Source organism: Leptonychotes weddellii, chromosome 10 (genome assembly GCF_054177405.1).
Source record: "Leptonychotes weddellii isolate Sample4059 chromosome 10, ASM5417740v2, whole genome shotgun sequence".
Classification (NCBI taxonomy): domain Eukaryota; kingdom Metazoa; phylum Chordata; class Mammalia; order Carnivora; family Phocidae; genus Leptonychotes; species Leptonychotes weddellii.
Window position 1 is genome coordinate 92,106,304 of NC_138378.1, and position 24,888 is coordinate 92,131,191.

Below are 24,888 nucleotides of genomic sequence, written 5' to 3' on the forward strand. Positions count from 1 at the left end.
GCCCCCCCCCCCCCCCCCGTTTTCTGTGCCTTTGGTGAGATCTGGTGAAAGTAAACTCCGCCAGGAGTTGAAACCTGCCTCTGGAGCCGATTTTGTGTAATCCCACTGAGATGTTTAGCCATCAGCCCCGTAATTATGTGTGTTCATCTCTGTCGATGGGTGGCTCCCAAGGAAATCTATTTTCAGGACCACATGTTTACATTGTTGAGGGAGAGGAGGTGCAAGATCAAAGCCCTCTGGCTGAGCGTGGGGCTGGCAGAGACTCCAGGCTTGCGGTGAGAAGTGTGGGATGGGGAATGAGGACAAAGTGGGGAATGCACTTGGCTAATGACAGAAAGAAGCTGCTACGCTTCGTTTTCAACGTAATGGAAATTGCCCAAAGGTCGGAAAACAAGGGAGCAGCGTCTCCACACAAAGAGGTTTAAACTGAACATGAGGGACTGAGGACCTGTGCGCCTGACTGTGGCTAAAGAAGGCAGGAAGAGCAGGTAGTTGTTGGCAGCAGGTGCCACAGGATGGTGTAAGGGCCTGGAAGCTTCTCGGCCCTGCGCTCTGGTTATGGGGGTGGCAGGAGAGGGGCTTGTGCATGAGGAGGGTCACTTTAACTTGGTGCCTCTGTTCAGAGCTCAATGCTGCCTTCTCCAAGTCGAATTGCTTTGTAGCTTTTCCTTACGCTGCTCTTCGGTGCTTGCAACTCGTTTAACCTAGTTCATTCTTTGTAGTAGGAACGACTGAGTCCTCTGTGGTGTGCGAGCAGCGGGGCGCGGGGGGGCAGGAGGCGCTGGCGTCCAGTCTTGGCTCAGCCACTTGCTAGTAGTGTGACCCGACTTCTCTGTTCCTCAAGTTGCCTTGTGCATAAAATGGAGGGAATCAAATTTAGGATTGCCGGAAGAACCGAACGAGTTAGCACACGGAACGCCTGGGTTACCCGAACTGTTAGCTCTTCGTGTTGGACAGCAGTTAGATATGCGGGGGGCCCTACTGTAGCCACTGGGCACTCGTTTCCACCCACCTCTTCAGGTTTTTGTCCGGGTACAGAAGGGGTACCAGTAAGTTTCTCTGCCAGATTTCTGGACTGGCCCAAACAGAAAACAAAACCCAACAGAAACGTATTCAGTTCAGGAAGCCATGGTCTCCTGAGGATGTCACTCATGGACACAGAAATCAAACAGGCTGACATTTCCAGGAGAGTCAGTGAATTTTTTTTTTCCCCGTTTGGGATTATTTCTCTTTATTCCTTTGCCTTCTTTATATTAGAGCATTAAGGATTATTGTAGGGACTTAATGAGTGTCGAGTAGAAATTCAGGTTTTCTTTGGAAAAGGTGAACCAGTTAGCGCAGAACATTTAACGTGATCTGAGGTCTGAGACCCTGGGAGGAGAGCAAAAGCCGCCTCTTTACTAAGGGTTACATCTGTTTTATGGTAAACAGGCCTGGAGACCTTTCTGTGGTCCTTGAGGACTGCGGTCCTGGGGCCCAGGCAGAGCAGGCTTCTCCAGCAAGGCCTGGCTTCCGTGCTGGGGACAGATGTGCGGCATCACTGTGGGAAGTCTTACTGCGCGCTGCCCCCCCGCCCCCCGGAGTGAAGATGGAGATGGACACAGGCCCTCTTGTTTCCAGATTCTCTGTATTTACCCTATTTACCCTCATTTTTCCCTCTGTCCTCCCTGTTTCTAAAGCATGTGTTTCTCAGGGCACCTGGGTGGCTCAGTCGGTTAAGCGTCCCAGCTCTTGATTTCGGCTCAGGCATGATCTCAGGGTCCTGAGATCGAGCCCCGTGTTGGGTGCTGTGCTGGGCGTGAAGCCTGCTCGAGACCCTCTCTCCCCCTTTCTCCCCTGTGCGCACTCCTCAAGTCTTTCTCCTTGTGGGAGTGGCAGAAGCACGGTTACGAAGCATGACATCCAGGCATGGCCATTACCTAAGTAAAAGGAACATGGATCACTTGCTAAATCTCCCCATCTCCTTGCCTACTGGTAACACTCCACCAGCGCATGAAGGCCGGGGCTGCTGGAGGCGTGCTGGCCACACTGGTGCTTCTCTTGACCCAGGTCCTATCTAACTGCTCATCAAGCCTGGTCATCTTTGTCCTAAACACATGTTCTTAAACCCACTCAACTTCATCTCAGTTCCAGCTTTAAGCTGGAAACCCAGTTCCTTCTAGAAGTTATACCAACAGGCCGGTATGTTTAAAATCGATTTCATCATTTCCTCTTTATGGATCTCCTCTTTTTATTGAGAGGAAAAATGACGTTGTTCAGGGGGTTTGTTCTGATGCCTGTCAAGCCATTTTGTCTCCAGATTGGTAGGAGAGTAATTCCTGCCCCAGGGCAGCCTCTCTGGGGTGAGTGGATAGGAGTGGCTGGGAACATAGACTCATAGTCACCAAGGATGAATAAGGGAACGATGAAAACCCCATTTCCATGCTTTTGAAACTAAGCAATGTATGGAACGCTCCCAACCTGATTTTTCAGAAAGAAAAATTTGTAGCGGCCACCTGATGGTTGTGGCACAGAGGATGTGTCCCTAGGCACCAGGGGAGAGGAGGAGGAAGCCGGGGGTGCAGGGCCCTGCCCGGGGCCAGGACTTCACCGAGGCGGACGCGGGAGGCAGTGACAGGAGGCTGGCAGGCAAGTAACCAGGATCGCCAGGATGATCCACTGTTAAACATTAGACAAAGTGTGGACATGGAATAAATTAAAACGAAGCCATTCCCCTGGTAAGCGGAAGCATACACCAGACCAGAACGGGGGTATCCCCGGCAGCGGTCAGCCGGTAACGGCCGTGTCTTCTGATAACCGGACAGTTACGGAAACGAGAGTCAAGACGCCTGAAACATTTTGATCGTTTTATTTTATAGTCTTCAAAATTTTCTGCCATGAGACAGGAATGCATGATAGAAATGGCTCAACATCTTCACATGAAACACTTGGATTCACTTTCATTCACAAGTTTTTCTAAAAACATCTACAATTTCATAATCCCACCCACTTGCAACCATTATCACAGATTTAATTGACCATTAAACAGTAGTTGCCAGCAAGAGAGAGCTGGACCGCTTTCTGCGCATTAGTAGTGTCTTTTGAAACTACCACCCAAGAGTATCACGATTATAAATCTCATTGTACACAGCAACCCCAAAGGTGACTGGTGTCCCCAAATAAACTCCCTGCTTATCATGGAGAGCTGTATCGCCCAGGTACTTAAAGAAATGCTTTTTCTTCTAGAACTACTTGTTCATCTCAGCACATGCTGACCCGATGATTTAATTACACTGCTATAAGGCAAGTATATATGCCTGATATTTACTGATGCTCTGATAATTATGTATAGAACATACTGAAGAAAGATGGGATTGCTTGGAATCTATCTCTCTTCTTTTGAAGAGAACTACTTTGAGGTTTTTTTTTTGAACAACTGTAAACAAAAGGAAAGAGATATACATGGACATATACCTATACACACAGAGATAGACACTGAGTATTTTCAATGTGGCGTATATCTTCCTATATAGATACACACAGAGTGTCTACACTCACCCCTTCACACATACCCGCACCCTTACATACAGCATGTGAATGTAAATGTGAGTGTCCTTAGGAGTTCACTGCAGTTTGTATATTAATTACCAAATGATGATGAGATACCTGATTTGTATTACTCCTGAGAAGATACTAGAAGGGAATGACAGTTCTGATGCACTTTGGAATGGCACAATCACGTAAACACTTGCATACTTATACTTAAGACTTATGAACTCAAAGTTTCTAAACATGATCTAACAAAAAATTCAGCAAGTTAAAAAATAAATCAAAACAGTTTTTTATAATCAATGTATAAACAAATATATAGGAAATGCATATTTGTCAGTAACTATAGTAGAAACATGTACTTAAGAAAAACAGTCATCTGACAAAAAAACAAAACAAAACTATCCAATGCATAATACATGCATTGCCCAAAATAGCAGAGGACAGCCACATCAGAACTGCAAGGCTTACAGCAACTCTACCAGAGAAAAATTACCATATATAGGAAGTCTGTTAAGTATGCAATTTATAAAAAATTACTGTGACTGTTATTCATACTTCTATAAAAAAGAATTTGTAATTTTCAGTCTTACCCCTCAATATAATCTATATAAAAATTATAACTAAACCAATGAATTTCAAGCACCAATTCAAACTTACTGTATTTATATTTCTCCTATTATCAAAGGAACAAATTATGAGGAAGGCTAAGCTAAAATTAGCCAAGTAATTCTTGCAGTTTAGTTTTATAGGCATGCGGTTTTTCTTCTTCCATTCACTTGAATGCCAAACATTGAAAAATGTTCTGGCCAATAAAGGAATCCTTGGAGGAATCCATTATTTCTGAGTATTAATGGTTTAATATACATTAAAAGCTCTTTAACAAACCACTGCTTTCTTAGTTCTAAGATAAAATAGATCTGCACACAAGAAATGAAGGGACTGTTCCTCACGACGACTTAGAAAAGGCAGCACCAGAGGGCAGACTAGCAAGCACGTCTGCCCATCTAGCGCTCATGTAAGGAAACGGTGTTGGGACTCAAGGCAACCCCACTGCAGGTGGCAATACTCAAGTTTTTCACTAAAAAATTTCCACCAGACATTTGGGGTGGGAGGATATCTCAGAGTGCATTTTTTCTTTTTTGGTTGTTTTTTTCTTCTGATTTTTCTGCTTCAGGGGGGAAAAAAAGGCAGTCTGAGCCAGTAGATGAGTAACAGTGTTTGTGATGCCTCTGGGTTGTTCCTGAAGAAAGCTTGTTCAGGTAACAAGGGGTTTATTTTAAATCCATACAACTGCTGTTTTTGTTTCCAGTATTGACATCATACCACTTACATACAAGGTAATTTCTGAGACAATGTTTCAGTCTTTCCTGCTATTAAAAGTTTGGTTAATTTTCAACACACACCCAACTGAACCTTTAGGTCTGCCGCACTTGAGAGATTGCAGGTAAGACTACTGAAAACAGATCGTGTGGAAACCCAGATCTCCATCAAGAGTGATCTCCACCACTCCCCAGCCTGTTACCTGAACTCTATCACAAGATCACATGCAGTTGAAGGAGGAGAGAGTCGCACTGAAGTCCTGCTGTTAAGACAGGACCGAGGGGTCTTGCTGGTCCTCGGTAAGAATGGCTTCACTCTGAGTGGATGGCTCCTCATACATAGGCTCACCGAGGTCTTCACTGCCCCCTTCACTCTGCTCCTCGATGGGGTCCTCACTGGGCTCCACAGTCTGTTTCAGGCTGTTCTCCAGAAGTGTGGGAGAACTGCTTATTCTATTTTCTTCTTCAGCTGTCTCATTTAAGGGCTGGGAAGGAGGTGGTGTGGGAGTGTCAGACTGCATGACACTTTCGATGGAAGAGATGGGGGCTTTGGTTAGAGTACCATCAGCTACAATCTCATTTTGAGGCAAAGATAACTTTTCTACAAGTTTCCACTGAATGATGCTCATGTCTTTTCCACCAGTTGAAATCAGGTGACTGTCATTATGAGTAAAACTGACATTGGTGACATGGCTGCTGTGGGCACTATACTTGTGACTGGGAGCCTGGAAGAAACAAATCAGACAGGAAAATTAAGCTCATTCTTCACATTTACATGCCTGCTTACAGCAATGGAAGCGACTAGCTGAGGGAGGTAATTCAAGTCACAGAGTCAGCAAATCTGAGGAATGGAGCTAGCAGTAATTTCCTTTTGATACCTATTTCTATGGGAGAAACAAAACAGAGTAACTGGATATACATCCATACAGTCAGATCATATATTTCAAAAAATAACATCATAAATAATCTCTTCCGGATGTCAGTTTAGTACACTTGTCAGAGCTTAGTAACTATTCTGCTGAGACGGCTAGGGGAGAATTTAGGCAGGCAGGACTAGGAACTCTAGGAGCTTTATAATGTTGATTGTATGTATAACAAAATGTTTTAGTACGTTTAGGAGACATTAAAATACCTGCTAAAAAATTACTGATGAGCAAAAATGAATAAAACAACTGTCTTCTGTAACGGTCTTCTTGACCTTAATGGCAAAGGAGTAAACAAGGAGCACTGGCCTGGACGCTTATGGGGGCGTTGCCCCCCGCCCCCCTCCCCCGGGCCCCACGGCATCACAGGCAGTGAGGAGTAACTCTTACACATCTCTTCTCATCATCGACACAAAAATATTCCCAGACAAAAGGCCCTACACCACTAGTTTTTATTAAATTGATCTTACCTTTGCTTTGGAGCAGGGATACTGAAACAGATGAACTTTGCAGAAATCATCAGCAACAGCGATCACCTTCCTGTTGTGGGATCGCACCAGTGCATTGATATCAGTCCCGTCGGATCCTTCTGGCCAGACACCTTTGATACGGGAACACAGGGGTGTAGAAAAATTAGTCTAAAAGATAACTGTGATGCCACATGGGTTTATTTAATTTTAGAATCTTAATTCACTTTCATCTGTGTTCAGATTTCTTAGTGGCTCAACACTTCATTCAAAGGATGAAGTTTTACCCAAAATCTAATAAAATTCAGTGAAAATAGCCTCAAGATGGAAAATTTAAAGAAACAAAAGTACTCACTAGTAACCAGCAGGTGGTGCTAACAAATAATTTTAGCTTAATTCACCTCCGCAAATAAGCTCTTCCTTTTTAAAGTTTCTAGTTGGAGGGGAAATTCTGTTACTTGTATAGCAAGGTGCAGAAAAACAAAGCTACAGCTCTAGTTCTTCAAAGCAGACTCTGGGGAAGCTGTGTAAAATGTACACACTCTTTCCTTGCTGTTCTCTTCAAGCAGGCACTTAAAAGAAAACCTCCAAGATTCTTTCTTATCTTAATGGAAATGCATAGGCCATCCACTAGTCTACCATGCTATTCCATAGAATTTTCATAGAACTATTATTTATTTCCAGAGACATAACAAATTTAATTATTCTGAATCATTATGAAGCACTGGTGATCATGTTCAACATAATTAGCACAAAACCCTATTAAGACTAGATGGAAATTACGGAATACAGAAGGGCTGAGATGCTGGCCTCTGAGAACAAAGAAATTTTTGGTAAATTCGCTAAAACAAGTCAAAACACTTCTTAACTGACATCTCTTAAATAAATATTACTAGCTATTGGCTACTGTTTCAGTTTCACCCAGAATAATGAAATCGTGTTTGGACGAGTCAGAGTTCTTTTGTTTTTAATTTCTTGCTAGCCCAGTACTCTCCTCCATCTCTACAAAAGTTGTTTATTAGCACAGGGACCTAGAATGGATTATTCTTCTAATGTACACAGCATAAAGAACTGTTCTGATCTGCAAACAGGCTGGAGGAGAGAAAACCCCCCCTCCCCCCATCAGAAGGCAGAGATGTTGTTAAAGGGAAAGTACTCATATTCTGGACATTGCTTGAGGGATTGATGTCCCCCTCCTATCCAGTATTCTAATTACTGAGTAGAACAACTCTTTTTAGTTCTTTGCAGACAAGGCTTTATTATCTTAACTTTCCATTTGTCTTGTAACTTTTTCAGAAGGATACTCCCAGATTGGGAAAAGGCTTACAAAACTGTCACAGAAAAGATTTCAAGAAATATCTAAAACATCAGATTAGGAATGATTTCCAAATTTTATCTTTAAATAATGTCTACTAAAAATGCCTTTATATTTCAACAAATGGTGCTGGGACACCTGGACATTCACATGCAAGAGAGTAAGAACTGCTGACAAGGATGTGGGGAAACGGAACCCCTCATATGTCACTGGCGGGAATATAAATGGTGCAGCCACTTTGGAAAACATTCTGGCAGTTCTTCAAAAGGTTAAACACAAGGTTACCATTGGACTCTGGAATTCCACTCCTAGGTATATTTCAAGGGAAATGAAAACATGTCTACACAAAGACCTGCACATGCTTGTTCACAGCAGCATTATTTATACTAGCTGAAAAGTGGAAACAACCCAAGTGTCTGTCAACTGATAATGGATAAACAAAATGTGGTATATGCATACAAGGAGCTATTACTCAGCTATAAAACAAAATGCTGATACACGCTACAATGTGGATGATCTTGAAAACATTCTACATGAAAGTCCAGACTAAGTTATTAGAGAAAGAAAGTAGATTAGTGGCTGGTGGGTGCAGAGGGAGGGAGGGTGGGGAGCGACTGCTAATGGGTAGAAGGTTTCTTATTAGGGTGATGAAAATGTTCTCAAATTAGACAGTGGTGATGGCCACACTAGAGTTCTAAAACCACTGTACTCTTTAAGTAGGTGAATTATGTAGTATGCTCAATGAAGCTATTTTAAAAATGCCTTTACAAATTAAAATATTTCAGTTTTCACTTGGAGGAAAAAAAAAATAGGAAGGCGATCTGTGCTATTATTTCAAGTGTCTTTCATATTTACTGAGGAACAAAAGTCTGCTGGATTCTGCAGAGAACTTCATACTGGTCTGATCCTAACACACTTCATTTCTCTGAATCTGGCATTAATAGTGATAACACTGAAGAACACACGCAGACTCTTTTTCATTTAGAAATTTAAGCAAGTAATTGTTATATATAAGAACCCCACAAGCCATCTTTTCCCATCAGGTGTCATGTTCTTACCAAAGACTTGAAAGCCTAGCACACAGGTATATGTTGTCCAATCGGTGTCCTTACAATCTGATCGATTCCTGATTAGTTTGCAGCCATTTGGAATGTCCCCTTTAAATTTAGAAACAGGAAGTATAACCATAGTGCCTGTGTATAAATGTATTTGAAAGTGTATCTTGATTCAAACTAGCCATGTTTATTTGTATTTATAATCCATACACTGAAAAATGTTAAGATACATTTAAACAGGAAAAAACAGTGTTGCCTTTAACAGGGTTTATAAAACTACAAAATTGTTCCCCACTGAAATTGTTTTTCTTTAAAAAAGCATAAATGCCCATGCATTATACTCTTTCCTCTCTCCAGGAAAAGTTAAATACAAAGCAGTATTAAAGCAGCAATCTCCCTAAGTAATTTCTTAGGACTACATGTCTACATATATAGTAAGTTAATTCCTTACTTTCTTGGAGAGGTGAACCACATTTGAGATTCTCATTCCTTAGCTCAGGGTAACATATGTTTTGTCAAGTCAGAGAGCCAGCATGCACTCTACACAATTCAAATTCTGCACAGCCTGTTCATTTGCGCCCCTGACAGACACTTCTCAGCTGGATGTGATCATTCATACTTACAGTACAATATCTCATAGTCTCCTGAGTTAGACATTATATACTTGTTGTCTGGGGACCAGTCAAGGTGTGTGATATAGCTGGAATGTCCCTAGGGAATAACAGATCGACTATTAGAAAGCATTTAGCGTTTTGAATAATAAACAGTTTAGTAGCCAACAGGTTTTCTGAGTATAGCCATTCATCTGGAATTACTAATGTATACAGGGGAGCATCACAGCCTCTAGAACGGACCAGGGCAAGTCTTTAGTTCTTTTTCACCCTATCTTGTTGGGAACCGAAGATGCAGGTATGCAAAGATGCCACGTGATACATGAAGAGTTCTAGTAGAACTCTGGAATGGGGGCGCCTGGGTGGCTCAGTCGGTCAAGCGTCCAACTCTTGATTTTGGCCCAGGTCATGATCTCAGTCGTGGGATCGAGCCCTGTGTCGGGCTCTGCGCTCAGGGTGGTCTGTTCCTCCCCCATGCTCTCGCGTTCTAGCTCTAAAATAAATAAATAAAATCTTAAAAAAACAAAAACAAAACAATTAACTCTGGAATGAAAGAGATCTCACCACACTGGAAACATTAAGCACCTGGAACTCGGGAGTATCCTGCTGGCCTCTCCACCTAGACAGCAGCAACAAGCACCTATTACCTGTGTCAGACTTCCAAGAAAGAGGAGTCTTGTAGACTTGTGCCTTAAAGGACACTTCACAGATCACCTTCCCTTGGGTCTTCTTCCAAGTCACTGGTGTCCCCTTTAGAAGAACTTAAGTTTTTGAGAATGAAGTAAAGGGTTCTAGGTTGGTCACAGAGAGTACAGTTTTCCTGGGCTGCTTCTTAGCATCCATGGTACACCCCAGAGGCTGGGGAAGATGGTGCAGATACATGGGCACGTGGAGGTCTCCTAGGAAAACTCTGATCTCCAAAGAGTATTTCTGGGGAAAAGTCACCCAACATGTACTCCTTCAGAACAGCTGGATCCAATATGACCACCTGACTCATTAAAACATTCCTGAAACAGGAGACAAGATCTTACTCTGCTCTAGTTTCTACTAACACTGTGGGAATTAAGACAAAAAACTACTAAATGCTGTACTTTGTTGCCTGTGTAAGCATTTGATGATTTCTAAGCTAAATCACGCACAGGTCTTAATGGTGGCACAATGAAACTCAAAAGCACTTTTATCTCCTATAGTCTGTTGTAAAGCATATTTAATTTCTATTGTACTTTTTGAATCACTAGCTTTCTGCACACATTTTTTTAATTAAAAAATTCAAAGTACCTTAGGTGCAGTTTCTAATGATTCACACAAAGTACTCTAATTACTCTATTACTTTCTGAAAGTCTAATGACACCTCTCTGGAGCTATGATCTCCCCCACAGTGCTGTATGGCAAATATATTTATACATTTAAATAAATTTAAATGCTGTGAATTTGAGAACTGTGAAACTCCTGAAATCACCAGAGATTAGGAGGTGTACTGGAAAACAGGTTGGGAATCACTTGCTAGGCACAATGGAGACCTACCAGCTTCACAAGAATTCAAGTTTCAAAGGCATAAAGACACATTGGTTACTGGATATTTTCTGAATCTGGCAGGAGGATAAGGTTCACACAAATCCTTTTCATGGTACACACGAGTCTGATGATGCCTGGCTCTGGTGTTAGAAGCCATGCCTCTCAGATAAGAAAACTGCTGGCTGCATGCATGAAGGATTTTACCAGATTCATCAGGCAAAGTGCAGTCCTCCAAGAAGCATTCACACTAATGTAGAAATATTTAAAAATATCATCTGGGACTGTGAAAAGGCTTTAATAACATTATTTAAAAGAGCATCAAAAGCATTATATGTATACATAATCATGTAGTTCCATCTGTACTGGACACAGAACATATTTAGAAGGTAAATCAGTATAAAGTATTCTCAAAAAGGACTCCTGAATAGCAAAAGTACCCAATATAGAAAAGAACTTGGGGAAGTTACCAATTCATACTGGAAAAACAAAGTATTTTCTCCCTGGTATGGATTCCAATAAATAAGCAAAAGATTAAATGTAACTATTTGGGGTCTATAATGTTACCTTCCCAGACACCACCCTGGAGTTTCTTTTTTTAAAAATTTATTTATTTGCGAGAGAGAGCAGAAGCAGGGGAGAAGCAAGTTCCCCGCTGAGCAGGGAGCCTGACGTGGGACTTGATCCTAGGACACTTAACCGACTGAGCCATCCAGGCGCCACCCCGCCACCCCAATCTGATGTCCTTTTGCTGGTTCAAGGGAAAGCTGTTCTTTAAAAAACAAAAAACAACCCCCCCCCAAACATGTATGTATATTTATGTGTGTGTATATATAAATGTGTATGTGTATATATATGTATATATGTGTGTGTGTATATATATATATATTGATATAGTTATCAATCCTCAACTCACACTCAAGGATATTTCAGATAGCCAACTGGCAGTCTTCAAAGTCTTTTTAGCTATAAAATCTTTCTTACATATTAAATCTTACAAGAGAAGCCCAATATGCAAAGCAAAGAAAATCATATCCAGCCCAGCCCAGCCCCACCTTAGGGCTTTGCAGGAGACAAGTTAAAAAGAGCTCCTGAATCCAAAGCCTTAACTTTTCTATAGCAGCAGTTATAATATCAAACTGCTTAGGGGCACCTGGGGGCCTCAGTCACGCGTCTGACTCTTGGTTTCAGCTCAGGTAATGATCTCAGAGTTACGTGATCAGGCTCTGCTCTACGCTCAGCATGGAGTCCCCTTGAGATTCTCTCTCCCTCTGCCCCTCCCCCCACTGACTGCACACACATGCACTCACACTCTCTCAAAAAGAAAGAAATCAAACTGCTTACACACTCAATACAGGATACAACCATGAACCCCTGAATCCTATAGTTTGATCAAGCCACTTTTTCTAATATGTACTGAACACTAAGAAGATGGATGTTTTCACGGGAAAAGAAAGAAAAAAGGTTATTCTAAATTTTATGGTCTAATTAAGAGGCAGAAAATGCCACAGATCTGGTAAAGTAGGTTTGGGGTGTGTGCAGGAGGGAATGCAGAGAGTGCAGGAGGGAATGCAGAGAGCACAGGGGCAGTTGAAGACAGTGTGCTCCCAGGGGCAAACGTGGGAAGTGAGAGGGCAGACAGGTCACAGAAGAGAAAATGAAAGGTTGCCACAGACAAACAAACAGTATAGAGGGATGACTCCATTCTCTCTTCCTCTCCATCCCTCACCCCGCCCAGAGAAGTCAGGCTTAGGAGGAGCCGATAACTTTTTTTTTTTTTAAAGATTTTATTTACTTATTTGACAGAGAGAGAGAGACAGCGAGAGGGAACACAAGCAGGGGGAGTGGGAGACGGAGAAGCAGGCTTTCCGCAGAGCAGGGAGCCCGATGCGGGGCTCGATCCCAGGACCCTGGGATCATGACCTGAGCCCAAGGCAGATGCTTAACGACTGAGCCACCCAGGCGCCCCAGGAGCACATAACTTCTTGGAAGATCACTGGGGTTCCTTCAAAGAGAAGATCTGGGACCAACCATGTGTAGTAAACAAACTTGAGGTGTTTGAGGTTGCTACATAATAGCAAGCAAATTCAACCAATGGAAGAGCAAGTTTTGTGTGTTTATGGAAACTGCAGTGGAAGTTCCCCAGGGACCTCTTGAGAGTTAAACTTTACAATCAACATAGAATAAGTCAAAGCAGAAAAAGGCCAAGAAGTAAGAGTCATCATAAGTCCAAGGCCAGCAAGGATAGAGTACAACCTGACTGCATGTATGAATCTGTCCCAAGAAAGTGTTATTCAGGTAGGTGGTCAGCAATGAGTCACAGAGGTAAACGTGGACAGCACCCATAATGTCTAGGATAGAGGGACCTGAACCAAGACCAGTTCCAGTGGCAGCTATTGACTTACTGGGGATGTACGTGCTAAGTTTGCTCACCTCCTGATTATACTCTGGTTTCACATGCATATTTTTGCCAGAAGGGAAGTACTGGCTGGAAGATGAGCATGTCCTGTCCCCTTGGCATTTATATACCTTATTTTAAATGAATAAACCTGCATTCGGATTCTGAGTTCGTTTCCTGAGGCTTGTTTATAGACAGAAAATCTGATTGGCCAGAAGAAACTAGGATTCAGTCCCTTACCAGTTTACAGCTTTTAGAAATTGGTATTTTATTTATTTTTTTTTTTTTTAAAAAGATTTTATTTATTTGACAGACAGCAAGAGAGGGAACACAAGCAGGGGGAGTGGGAGAGGGAGAAGCAGGCCTCCCGATGAGCAGGGAGCCTGATGCGGGGCTCAGTCCCAGGACCCTGGGATCATGACTAGAACCAAAGGCAGACGCTTAATGACTGAGCCATTCAGGTGCCCCAGAAATTGGTATTTTATAAAACAGCTTTGGAGAACTTGCATAATATAAGTCCATTTCTCTAAATGGATCTTGTTTGTTTCTTAGCTTCTGACTGTGAGCAAGGCCTTGGCCTGTAACAACCCTGTCAAGCATGCCACTCCCCTCTACCAGGAAGTACTCGTTTATGTTCTCGGGTACCAGTCATCTTCTCAACTGACATTTGCACATAAAATGATGCCACGAAGAGGGACAGGCTCCAACTGCTTGGTTAATTTATTAAAGGGACATTCTCTAAAGTTCTAAATAGCTTCTGCAGCTATGGTGGTTACTTAAATATTGACTAGTACTAGGAAAATACTGGAAATAAAACAGAAAACAGCATTTGTATTTGCAACTCTGAGAGTAGTTCCTAACCTTCACAACAATCCTATATAGCAGGAACTGTTATAATGTCCAATTTTAAGATAATAAAATTAAGACTCAAGTTGCCTAAAGTCTCAATCTAGTAAGCGGCAAAACAGTATTAGCTCTGTTCTGTCTGTTCTATACCTATACCCTAGCAGACAACAGATAAAAGCAGTTAACATGAAACTCTAAGACCAGCTGGTGGAAGCAGACAGCAAGGAGAAGTGAGAGCTGGAAGCAAAGCACAGAACATTAGATAATTAGAAAAGCAGACTAGCTGAGCCTTTCATTACAGCCTCAAGCAGTACTATCAACTTTTAACAGTTCCTAAGGATATCTCAAAATAATACTTTCAAATGCTTTAAAGATAAAAGCTGCCTAATTGGAGAAGGCCAAGTCTTCTGCAATTGATAAGCCTGCCATTTCTCAACACTTCCAAGGTCATTCTCATTATCCAATGTCATATACTGCTGTTTCCTTTCTGGATCAGTTGTACTCTAAGAGCATACGACAATGAGACAGATACTGAAAAATCTGAGGCATTATTACACTGGAGAGTCTGCTCTACTAAGAGAAGAGGGTTCAGGCCCTGGATTTGCCACCAAGTCAAGATGTGACCAAGGACAAGTCTTTTGTCTGAAAGTCAGTCTCTACATCAGTGAAATAAGACCTGAGCCAAGTGTGTGCTACAGGGCTACCTGTAAAATTTTATATGATTCCACAAGATTAAATTTTAATTGATATACTCTGTTTATTAAGACATGAACTTTTAAAAGATTGAGGCAGAAAATTAAGAGAAACTTAATTTTTCTTAATTAAGGTTAAGGAGCCTGGTAGGTAAACTTCAGTAACCTGAAAATTCCTTTCAGTGGAACATTTCATTTGCTCATGTGGTTACAATGAGGCATTACTGTACTATTTCATATAACAAATATTATGATAATAAGCTGATTAAAAGAGATTTCAATAAATTAATGGTTAATGATTCATAATTATTATCAAGGCAAAAAGATTATTTTGGATAAATTCTGAAACTTTGATGTTGCTTGTAGATCAGTTTATAGGCTGGTTTTAGCCTATGGTACAAAATAATGTGTGTGCACACACACATGTATACGCACAAAGTAAATAAACAAGTCTCTTCTTTGAATAGTAGTAAATGGTCTGGATTTTGCTTATGTATAGGCTTCTAAAAACGAAATTCTTTTATTTATCCCCTAAAACTATTTTGTGATCTGTGCTGCCACTAACCACTAATTCATCAAGTAATTTTCTAATCCTTTCCGAACATACACACCAAGCTACCTCATTTTCTATAAAAATAGTTAACACATATTGAGTACCTATTATTTGCCAAGCACTATTCAAAGTATTTTATATGCATTAATTTATTTTAATCCAGTGAAGTAGAAACAGCTGTTATCCTCATTTTATAGATGAGAAAACTGAAACAGATTTAAGTAACTTGCCCAAGGTCACACTAGCTTGTAAGTGGTGAAATAAGAACTCAAATCCTGGTGGTCGAATTCCAAGTCGGTGCTCTTAACCACTCTGCTGTATTGACTGCCTTTCTTGTCCTGCCCTCAGCTCAAATGTATACTTTTTGAGGATAAGGAATAAATCTTACATATATTTCTGGTGTCTAGAACATTTCTCAAATTAGCAGAATGCCTGCCATAAGGTAAGTACTCAGTATGTCTACAGAATTGAATCAAGTCTACCTTAAAATGATAACAAAGTTGATCAGAATAAATTAAAGGAAATATGCTTCTGTTAACTCTCTTAATGCAGACAGATCTCCATATAAATTACTTTACTTTTAATGGTGAAAGAGGTGATACAGGAAATTGCAGGGTGTTGGGGATGGACAGGAATGTGGGACACTGGGATTAAAAGTGAGATACCCTTTCATTTCTGACTCACTCCATTTTCAAAAAGTGTTATTCTAAGGGTTTCCTATGGAAACAGTTTTGATTTAAGAAACTGCCTTTAATCTAGTCAGAAACAGATATTAAACTCCCATCAAAAGAAGAAACATTTCTAAAGCACACAGGGAATGGCAATATTCTGCCGTTAAGTAATCTGTTTTCAAAGAGATTAAAGTTTAAAGCAGTTAAGGACAGAAAACAATGGATACATCAATGTAAAAATTTAACTTATTAAAAGTAAAATTTTCCAACAATTTTACAGCTTATTTTACTTTAACTACTTACAGTGCACTTTCCATGTCTGCTATATTTTCTTCCATTTTCTGAGACTACATAGAGGTAAATAAAGTTGTCATGAGATCCTACCGCCAGGAGGGTGCCATCTAGAATGAGACAGGAAAAAGTGTTAACTAGAGAAATGTATTGACAGATTTGCTGTTTTATTGGACCTGTACTAAGTGAATGATATTTTACAAATGTTAAATCTAATTTAACTGTTATTTGGTATTTGATGAATGAATCCTTCCATCACTAAGCAGATGTGAAAAACATGGCCATCTAGTCCAGTCATTTCTTAGAGATACTCACAGGTCTTAGACTCTAGGCTCATCTCCTTCTAGTTAGCTACAAACTGGCTCCAAGGAAGTTAACCTGCTCTTATGGGTCTAAGTACACAGTACTCATAAGCTGAGTGTTCAATTGCTCATTTCAGCTGAGCACATATGACCTCTCCAACCTGGGAAGCGACTATGTTCTCTTCTTTTATGGTCTCTTCTATTGTTCTTACCATGTAACAGATGGTCAATAAAGTCCAACTGATCTTTGGATTTTAATTGCTATGTTTGTAGTAATTTGCTAGTACAGCACTAAAAAAGCCAAGACAAACAGAAAACCTCTTCTGCTTTAGGATAACTTGCCAGGCTTTATAGCCTGAGCAAATACTCTTCCTTCCATGTTCAACTCAGAGAACAGTATTCTGTGTTTCCTTTTAAACAACTTAGAAGCAATCAAAAAGATCCTTTGGATCCCACACTGATCCAACAACTACTGGAATATATTTTCAAATATAAGCAAATGTCACTCACACTAACTCCAGAGAAGAATGATATGAATCAAAACCATATTAATAATGGGAAAAAGGAATGGGAATATTATGGAAACATAATTAACATTTTGAATAAAGTATAAAGAATTATTCAAATAAGGCTAAATGAATTTATCAAATTCTTATGAGTTGCTGAGTATTTTATCTAATTAACAAAACTAATCAATACTATGTAGTCAGTAATGCAACTAGATTTTAAAGAGCTTGAACAGCCTATAATAGTGCGTATTTTGAATATTACTATAATTTATTTTATATTTTCTTACATATAAAAAGATTACTAAATAGATATAACATTCAGCCTAATACCTATTCAAAATTCTAAGTATGTGTAATTCCCCCAAAATAGGATTTGACTGCACTGTATTCTGCTTTCAACTGCAAATGCAGTTGTAACAGTTCATTCTAAATTTGATGATTTAGAATGTTGTTTAACTTTAGAAGATCTTTTGCAGTTTCCTGCAACAGAATTTAATCTGATGTTGGGGGAAACATATTCAATAGTTAACAAGTTTAGAGAGTAAAGAAAAAAAGTAGTCAGCTTTAGTGGAAGTGAAAATATGCAATGACAGAGAAACGCTGTGTATGCCAGGATGGGGGTAAATCTGCCTACCTACTGAGTAGCGCATCACAGAGAGTTGTTCATTCCCATCTGTGTGGATAGAAACTAGATCTCTGGTTTCTGCATCTAGAACAAACCACCTGTTAAGAAGTAAAAATCAAAATTTTCTTTAGATATTAGCACTTAAAGAAAAAAACGATTTTTTCTCCCTTTTAAAAAATTCCAACAAATTTTAATAATGCCCTTAAATGACATGTTTCCATCATCCATTGAAGGATAAATTCATTTTGCAAAATGTTGCTAAATACAATATACATATATGGGCCTAGGCATGTTCTCATTTCTATTTAGGTATTCACTCAATTCAACTGGGTCTCTTTGCTAGGTAGCATCTAAACAGAAAGTTAAGATGATAGGATCAGTGTTCCTGAAGATTAGAGATGGGGAAAAAGAAACAACCCAAGTGAAACAAAGGACATTTAAGGGCCAATCTCAGTGATGGTGACCATATATAATAGAGGAGCTCACAGAAGGGAAATGAACAATAGAAGACACAGAAGAACCTTTAGGAAGGACGTAGGATAGGTTGAGCTGAACACGGAGGGAAACAGGTACAGGCGGTTCAGTGGCAGGAGGAGGGACAGCTGCACAGCTATGGAGATGGGAAGGAGCACAGGCAGTATGAAGGTGGGAGGGGAAGGCAGAGGGCCCTTCATTTAGTGTGACTGGGCCCTTCATTTAGTGTGATTTCAAAGGAACCAGCAGGGGGCGCTCTGCCTCTCCAATATCTCCACATGTGCACACAGCTCTGAATTCTTTCAAAGACAGTTTATTGTTCACATTTACAGGAAAAGTCAAAATGTAAAAGCCTTTTGAGAGGTAAGATAATGGTTAAATTCAACTATATAATAAATGACTTATCAAATCTTTTTATAAGCGCACTTGAAGGGGCGCCTGGGTGGCACTGGTTAAGCCTTGGACTCCTGGTTTTGGCTCAGGTCCTATCTCAGGGTCCTGAGATGGAGCCCCATGTTGGGTTCCTTGACCAGCGTGGAGTCTGCTTAACATTCGCTCTCCCTCTCCCCTTGCCCGCCCCCACCACCGTGCTCACTCGCTCTAAAATAAGTAAATCTTAAAAAGGGGGGAGCACTGGAAGGGAAGGATGGTGCTTCAGAAAAGCATGGCAAAATACGAGGTATAAAGCAAAGACTGGCAACTGAGGACAGACAACTAGAAACTGGGTAAGTGAGAAAAAAGCAGGTTATAAACAGCATACACAGCTGCTTCAAGGAGTTTAGAGTTGGGCATGGCCTGGCTCAGATCAGTCACTAAATAAATATTTGGAGAATGAATAAACAAATATAAAGTAAGTCTTGAAAATGACAAAAGCCAAGTTTTTGGAAGAATTATTTAATAGTGCAGTGTGTAGGAAGAAATGTTTGATGTGGAGAGAACGGGACAAGACTAGCAAGTTTTGTTTTTAAGATGGGAAAAAAAATCCACCACTAAAATAAGCCAATACAGAAATCATATGGACAGTTCCTTGTAATTTTAAAACTAATACCCAGAAAAAGACCATTTCCTCTTCAGAGTAAAAGAAATACTATTTAGGAGAGAGAAAATGGCATGAAAGAATTAAAAAAAAAAAAAAGTTTAGTGACGTTGTTTAACATGCCTTAGTGCATGCAAGGTAGAAGATGAAAGACTAAAAGACGCCAACTCTGGGGCGCCTGGGTGGCTCAGTCGTTGGGCGTCTGCCTTCGGCTCGGGTCATGATCCCAGGGCCCTGGGATCGAGCCCTGCATCGGGCTCCCTGCTCTGCGGGAGGCCTGCTTCTCCCTCTCCCACTCCCCCTGCTTTTGTGTTCCCTCTCTCGCTGTGTCTCTGTCAAATAAATAAATAAATAAAATCTAAAAAAAAAAAAAAAAAAAAAGACGCCAACTCCCACCGTAAGTGAAATCCCTCTTGAATTAAAAACATTCATGAGTGAATTTTAGTAACTTGTGAGCTATGGTTGAAACTTCTAGGTAGCTAGCCTAATTCATAAATTCTGTCTTCTACGTTGGTAAGAGAAATGGCTTCTATTTGTCAATGCTTGAGTTAAGGCCAATAGTAGGAAACTGGTACTGTGAAGTTCTACGCTGCATGTTTAGTGATCATTTCCATTTCAAAAGGTGAGTTACTTTACTGCAACTGGACAGTATCCATAGATTATAGGTTTCTTCTGAGAATGTAATTTATTAATCGATTTTTATTGCTACCAGTGTAGCCTCTGAGCCAAGAAATGCCAAAGCTGATGCCAAGTGAACTGTGAACTGCCTTTTCAGAATAAGGGTAACAAAATATTCCAACCCAGACTGATCAGACAGACCTAAATAACAATGAGATACAGTGCTACTTCTGTAGGTACCAGATTTCAAGTTTTTTTAATGAATTTATGGAAACTTTATTATCTTAGGCATTTGAAAAATTACCATTTTTATTTTTTTTTATTTTATTTTATTTTTTTTAAGATTTTTTATTTATTTATCTGAGAGAGAGAATGAGAGACAGCGAGCACGAGAGGGAAGAGGGCAGAGGGAGAAGCAGACCCCCAGCTGAGCAGGGAGCCCGATGCGGGACTCGATCCCGGGACTCCAGGATCATGACCTGAGCCGAAGGCAGTCGCTTTACCAACTGAGCCACCCAGGCGCCCAGAAAATTACCATTTTTAAAAAAGATTTTATTCATTTAATTGAGAGCAAGTGAGCACAAGTGGGGGGGAGGGGCAGAGGGAGAAGCAGACTCCCCACTGAGCAAGCAGGGAGCCCGACATGGGACTTGATCCCAGGACCCTGAGATCATGACCCGAGCCGAAGGCAGACGCTTAACCAACTGAGCAACCCAAGCGCCCGAAAAATTGCCATTTTTTATCTGAAGAGCCCCAACTACCATTCCCCTTGACTCCAAACTACTGTTTTAAGACTGTTTCTAAATCAATTTAATCTTCCTAGGAAAATTGTAAATAATTTTCTTTTTGGAAATTCCCTTAAAAACTAGGAAACAAAACAAAACCCACAACAAACCCCAGAATGTCTGTTGGTGTAACATGTAGAAGCCTACAACTCTGAATTGTTGACTGATTAGAGATGGTAGCTATCAAAATCTCTCCAAAAAACAAACCTGTCTACTTTTTCTATTTCTTTAATTATATATCAGAGGTTAATTATCCTACTTTAATCAAGTAATTTTTAGTTAATAATTTAATAACTTTGTTATAAAAAAGTAACTTCCATAGGGATCCCAGCAATAATTTTAAAGTTCCCACCCTTTCCACTGCATGAAGTATGTTCTACCCTCAGAAAAGACTTTTGGGCTCAGGACCTCTGTCTCTAAGAAATGTATGGAGAAGATAACAAATCCTCTAGCAAAGGGAATTTTAAAGAAATAAGTTTTTAAGTTTCACGATGTTGAACTGTATTCTTACTTCAGTCCAGAGTGTATTCTTACTTCAGTCCAAGCTTCTGCTTTAAGATAATTTGGCATCATTATCAGGCTTTATATGGCCTAAAGGACCTAATGCATACTTCTAAATGTAATTGCTCGGTATCACAGAGGGGGAATCTTTGGTGATATATTTAAATTACTCTTGACCTGTGGGTCACGTAACAAAGAGTAGTACCATCATTTATCTCAACTTTCTCAAAAGACACTATATTGATTTCCTTAGTGGCAAGAAAAGAATCAAGATTTTAGATGGAAAGTATCAATTTTAAAGTCCCTAAATGCATATATATGTTTATAACAGGAGTTAAAAAAATATTCGTCATAATATAAAGTGTGTCCTCTGGGTGGCAGGTTTGTAACCCCACCCCCACCCCCGCCCTGTGCCACCTCCTTCCTTCTTCATGATCTTCTACTTATAAGAATAGGAATAATTTAGTATCAGAAAAATGTAAAGTCAAAACAGGGGGAAGAGGAGCCTAATTCAACCCTCTTATTTTACAAATAAAAACAATGAAATGCTCTGATTTTAAAACATCTGACCAGTCATCAACTAACTAGTTAGGTTGAGAGAGCTTCTGGCCCTTGTGCTTTTCACTAATATCACACAAGGGAAGGGTATGATTCCATAGAAAGTGCTCTTCCTAGGTCTTTGAGATACATTAACATTTAGGGATCCAGAGAAAAAAGGAGTTAGCCAAGGAGGCAGAAGAGGAGTTTATAATCTAACTGGGGAGACAGAATGAGTATAAAGTGGTAAACAGTTAAAGTAATATGAATTATACAAGTTGTAAGGATTATGAAGTCTCAGAGCAGGGAGTAATCACAGAGGAGATGGGTGGTCTAGGATTTTATCACATCAAATGTGGCACCAAATAAACAGAGCAGTAGATAAGAAACTACAAAAAGGGTTGGCATGTATATAAAGGATAACAACTTGACCACTCTAGCTGGAGTGGTGAGGAAAAGATTTTTAATGAGCTTTAAAGGCCAGGCTAAGGAGTTTGGATTCCACTGTTTAGGTATCAAAGAATTTAGGAATAGGGCGCCTGGGTGGCTCAGTCGTTAAGCGACTGCCTTCGGCTCAGGTCATGATCCCAGGGTCCTGGGATCGAGCCCCGCATCAGGCTCCCTGCTCAGCGGAAAGCCTGCTTCTCCCTTTCCCACTCCCCCTGATTGTGTTCCCTCTCTCGCGGTCTCTCTCTGTCAAATAAATAAATAAAATTAAAAAAAAAAAAAAAGAATTTAGGAATGTGCTAATCCAGTTGGCTCATAGTTTCCCACATTTGCTCAATCCATTCCTCCTGCTTAATATGAGCTCCTCACTCTTCACTGCTTCTTCAAGATCCAAGAACTTCAAGGCAGGACCAATACCTCCGCTGTGCAGCATTCTCTGACCACTAAGACTCACTGTAATTTCTCTGTTGATCTTTAAGTATTAGTGCCTGTTTATTCAAGTAATATTACAACACTAATAGGAAATGCTCTTTATCTCTTTATGTAGTATCTAAATAGGTTATAATCTACTTAGGGTTGGGACCAAGTCTCATATTTCTTTGTGCTACCCACTGCATCTAGTTCAGTGCTTTACAAGTTGCTGGAACTCAATAAGCATCTGAAGAGTGACTCAGAACTGGACTTATAACAAGGCAGAACTCAGGGAGATTCATGCTGATGGAGTTCAAAGACACTGTGCACAATGGGAAATGAGCTCAGGAGTACCCGTGGGCCAAGTTAACACTAAATTACAGAGGAAAAAAGCTATTCTTTTCTAATTAGAAGCTTTCTCTTTTAATTATGTCAAAGAAAAGTCTCCACTAACACTAGTATGTCTTTGATTATCGCTCTTTTTGAACAGCAGGAGCATTTTTTAGACTCAGAACTTTAGAGTCAACAATACTTTAGCTACACTGCTGGTTTGCTGAAGTGACAGTCACCATCACAATTGAGGAGTTGAGTCAGATCACTTAAATCTCTCCAGGTCTAGGATTTTGTGATTCCATGTCAACAACTAAATTCTTTACCTACCCACTCACCAGGCTCACCTTCCGAGCCTGCTTCCTTGTCAAAGCTATCACTATCACTGTAGACCAGAAACTTCGGGATCTTCTTTGAAGTCACCTCTCTCAGTCTGTCCACTCCCCTTTACATTCAGATATGCTATAAATAGTTGTTCTATATACTGACTCAATTTTAGGGATTTCTCTCTTTGAAACAATTTACAACTTTAATCCTTGCTTTTTATTCTCCTTATCACTTCAGGTCTATTGATTTCTCTAATTTCGGGTGTCTCACCCCCATTTACCAGCCAATAAAATGACTATGGCAAAAACGCTGTTGGTTTGGAAACAGAACTGGGTCCAAACACCAGAGTAAAGTTCTGTGTTAGGTGCCTGGAGAATTCTGTCTGAATTGATATAGACCTGATATCCTGATGGGATGGTAAATATATCCGTGGTTCCTCTGAGGTCTGAGGGTGGTAGGTAAGTGTCTTTAGAGAAACTGGTTTCAAAAAATAGGAAAGGGAAGGATATCAACTGGGGTCTTGGAAAAATCAAGGAGAATATATTTTTAACAATTCAGAGATTATAAACTTTCAAATTCATAACAGTTCAGGTTTACACATATTGTTAGCTTTATGAAAAACTTTAAATCCCATCAAGAAGCCCAAATTTTTTAAAAATGAGACAATATAGTAAATATACAATGGAATATTAATCTGCCATAAAAAAGAATGAGATCTTGCTATTTGCAACGTGGATGGACCTAGAGGATATTCTAGAGGACAGAATGCTAAGTGAAATAAATCAGAGATGTGGCGCCTGGGTGGCTCAGTTGGTTAAGCAACTGCCTTCGGCTCAGGTCATGATCCTGGAGTCCCGGGATCAAGTCCCGCATCGGGCTCCCTGCTCAGCGAGGAGCCTGCTTCTCCCTCTGACCCTCCCCCCTCTCATGTACTCTCTCTCATTCTCGCTCTCTCAAATAAATAAATAGATCTTAAAAAAAAAAAAAAGAAAGAAAGAAATCAGAGAAAGACAAATACCGTGAGTTCACTCATGTGGAATTTAAGAAACAAAATAAAGAAAAAAAGAGACAAATAGACTCTTAAATACAGAGAACTGGTGGTTTCCAGAGGGGTACGGGGTGAAATAGATAAAGAGGATCAAGAATACACTTATCTTGATGAGCACTGAGTAATGTACAGAATTACTGAATCATTATATTGTACACCTAAAACTGATATAACACTGTATGTTAACTGTACTTCAATTAAAAAAATGAGAGAATGTTATATTTGAAAATCACATGTGGGGTGTGGTGCCTAAGTGTAATTTGTTAATTAAATGGTTTATAGTTATTGGTTTGATAGATCTAAGATTTTGGTAACTAATGATTAACAATTACTAGTATTTACTAACTAAGCCCACGTGGGGCTCTGTGCTCAGCGGGGAGTTGGCTCGGGATTCTCCCTTTCCCTCTGCCCCTCCCCTAGTTCGTGCGCTCTCTCTCAAATAAATAAATCTTTAAAAAAAAAGAGGGGGGGCAAAACAAATGAGCAAAGGGAAAAAAGAGGGGGGCAAAGTAAGAAACTATAGAGAACAAACAACCTCAAAAAAGAACAAAGTTGGAAGTTGGAGGACTGAAATTTCCCAATTTCAAAATTTACCACAAAGCTACAACACAAGGTTGTGATACTGCCACAAGGATGGACATATAGATCAATGGAATAGTATGCAGAGTCCAGACAGAAACCAATACATTTATGGTCAAATGATTTTCAACAAGGTATGTATAAATACCATTCAGTGGGGGGAAAATGGTGGTGT

General features: G+C 40.2%; 1 protein-coding gene across 2 annotated transcripts in view; it reads right to left on the bottom strand.

Annotated features, from left to right (window-relative positions):
* Positions 1 to 2,832: 2,832 nt before the first annotated feature.
* EML4 (EMAP like 4) overlaps positions 2,833 to 24,888 on the bottom strand; it is a 143,470-nt gene continuing 121,414 nt past the window's right edge. For both annotated transcript variants that reach the window (XM_081796865.1, XM_081796864.1), the window contains 6 exons: positions 17,630 to 17,718; positions 16,197 to 16,294; positions 9,234 to 9,321; positions 8,614 to 8,712; positions 6,244 to 6,374; positions 2,833 to 5,575 (listed from right to left, as the gene is read on the bottom strand). In XM_081796865.1, the coding sequence (XP_081652991.1) occupies positions 5,117 to 5,575; positions 6,244 to 6,374; positions 8,614 to 8,712; positions 9,234 to 9,321; positions 16,197 to 16,294; positions 17,630 to 17,718 (964 nt within the window). In that variant the 3' untranslated portion in view covers positions 2,833 to 5,116. The remainder of the gene's footprint in view (positions 5,576 to 6,243; positions 6,375 to 8,613; positions 8,713 to 9,233; positions 9,322 to 16,196; positions 16,295 to 17,629; positions 17,719 to 24,888) is intronic.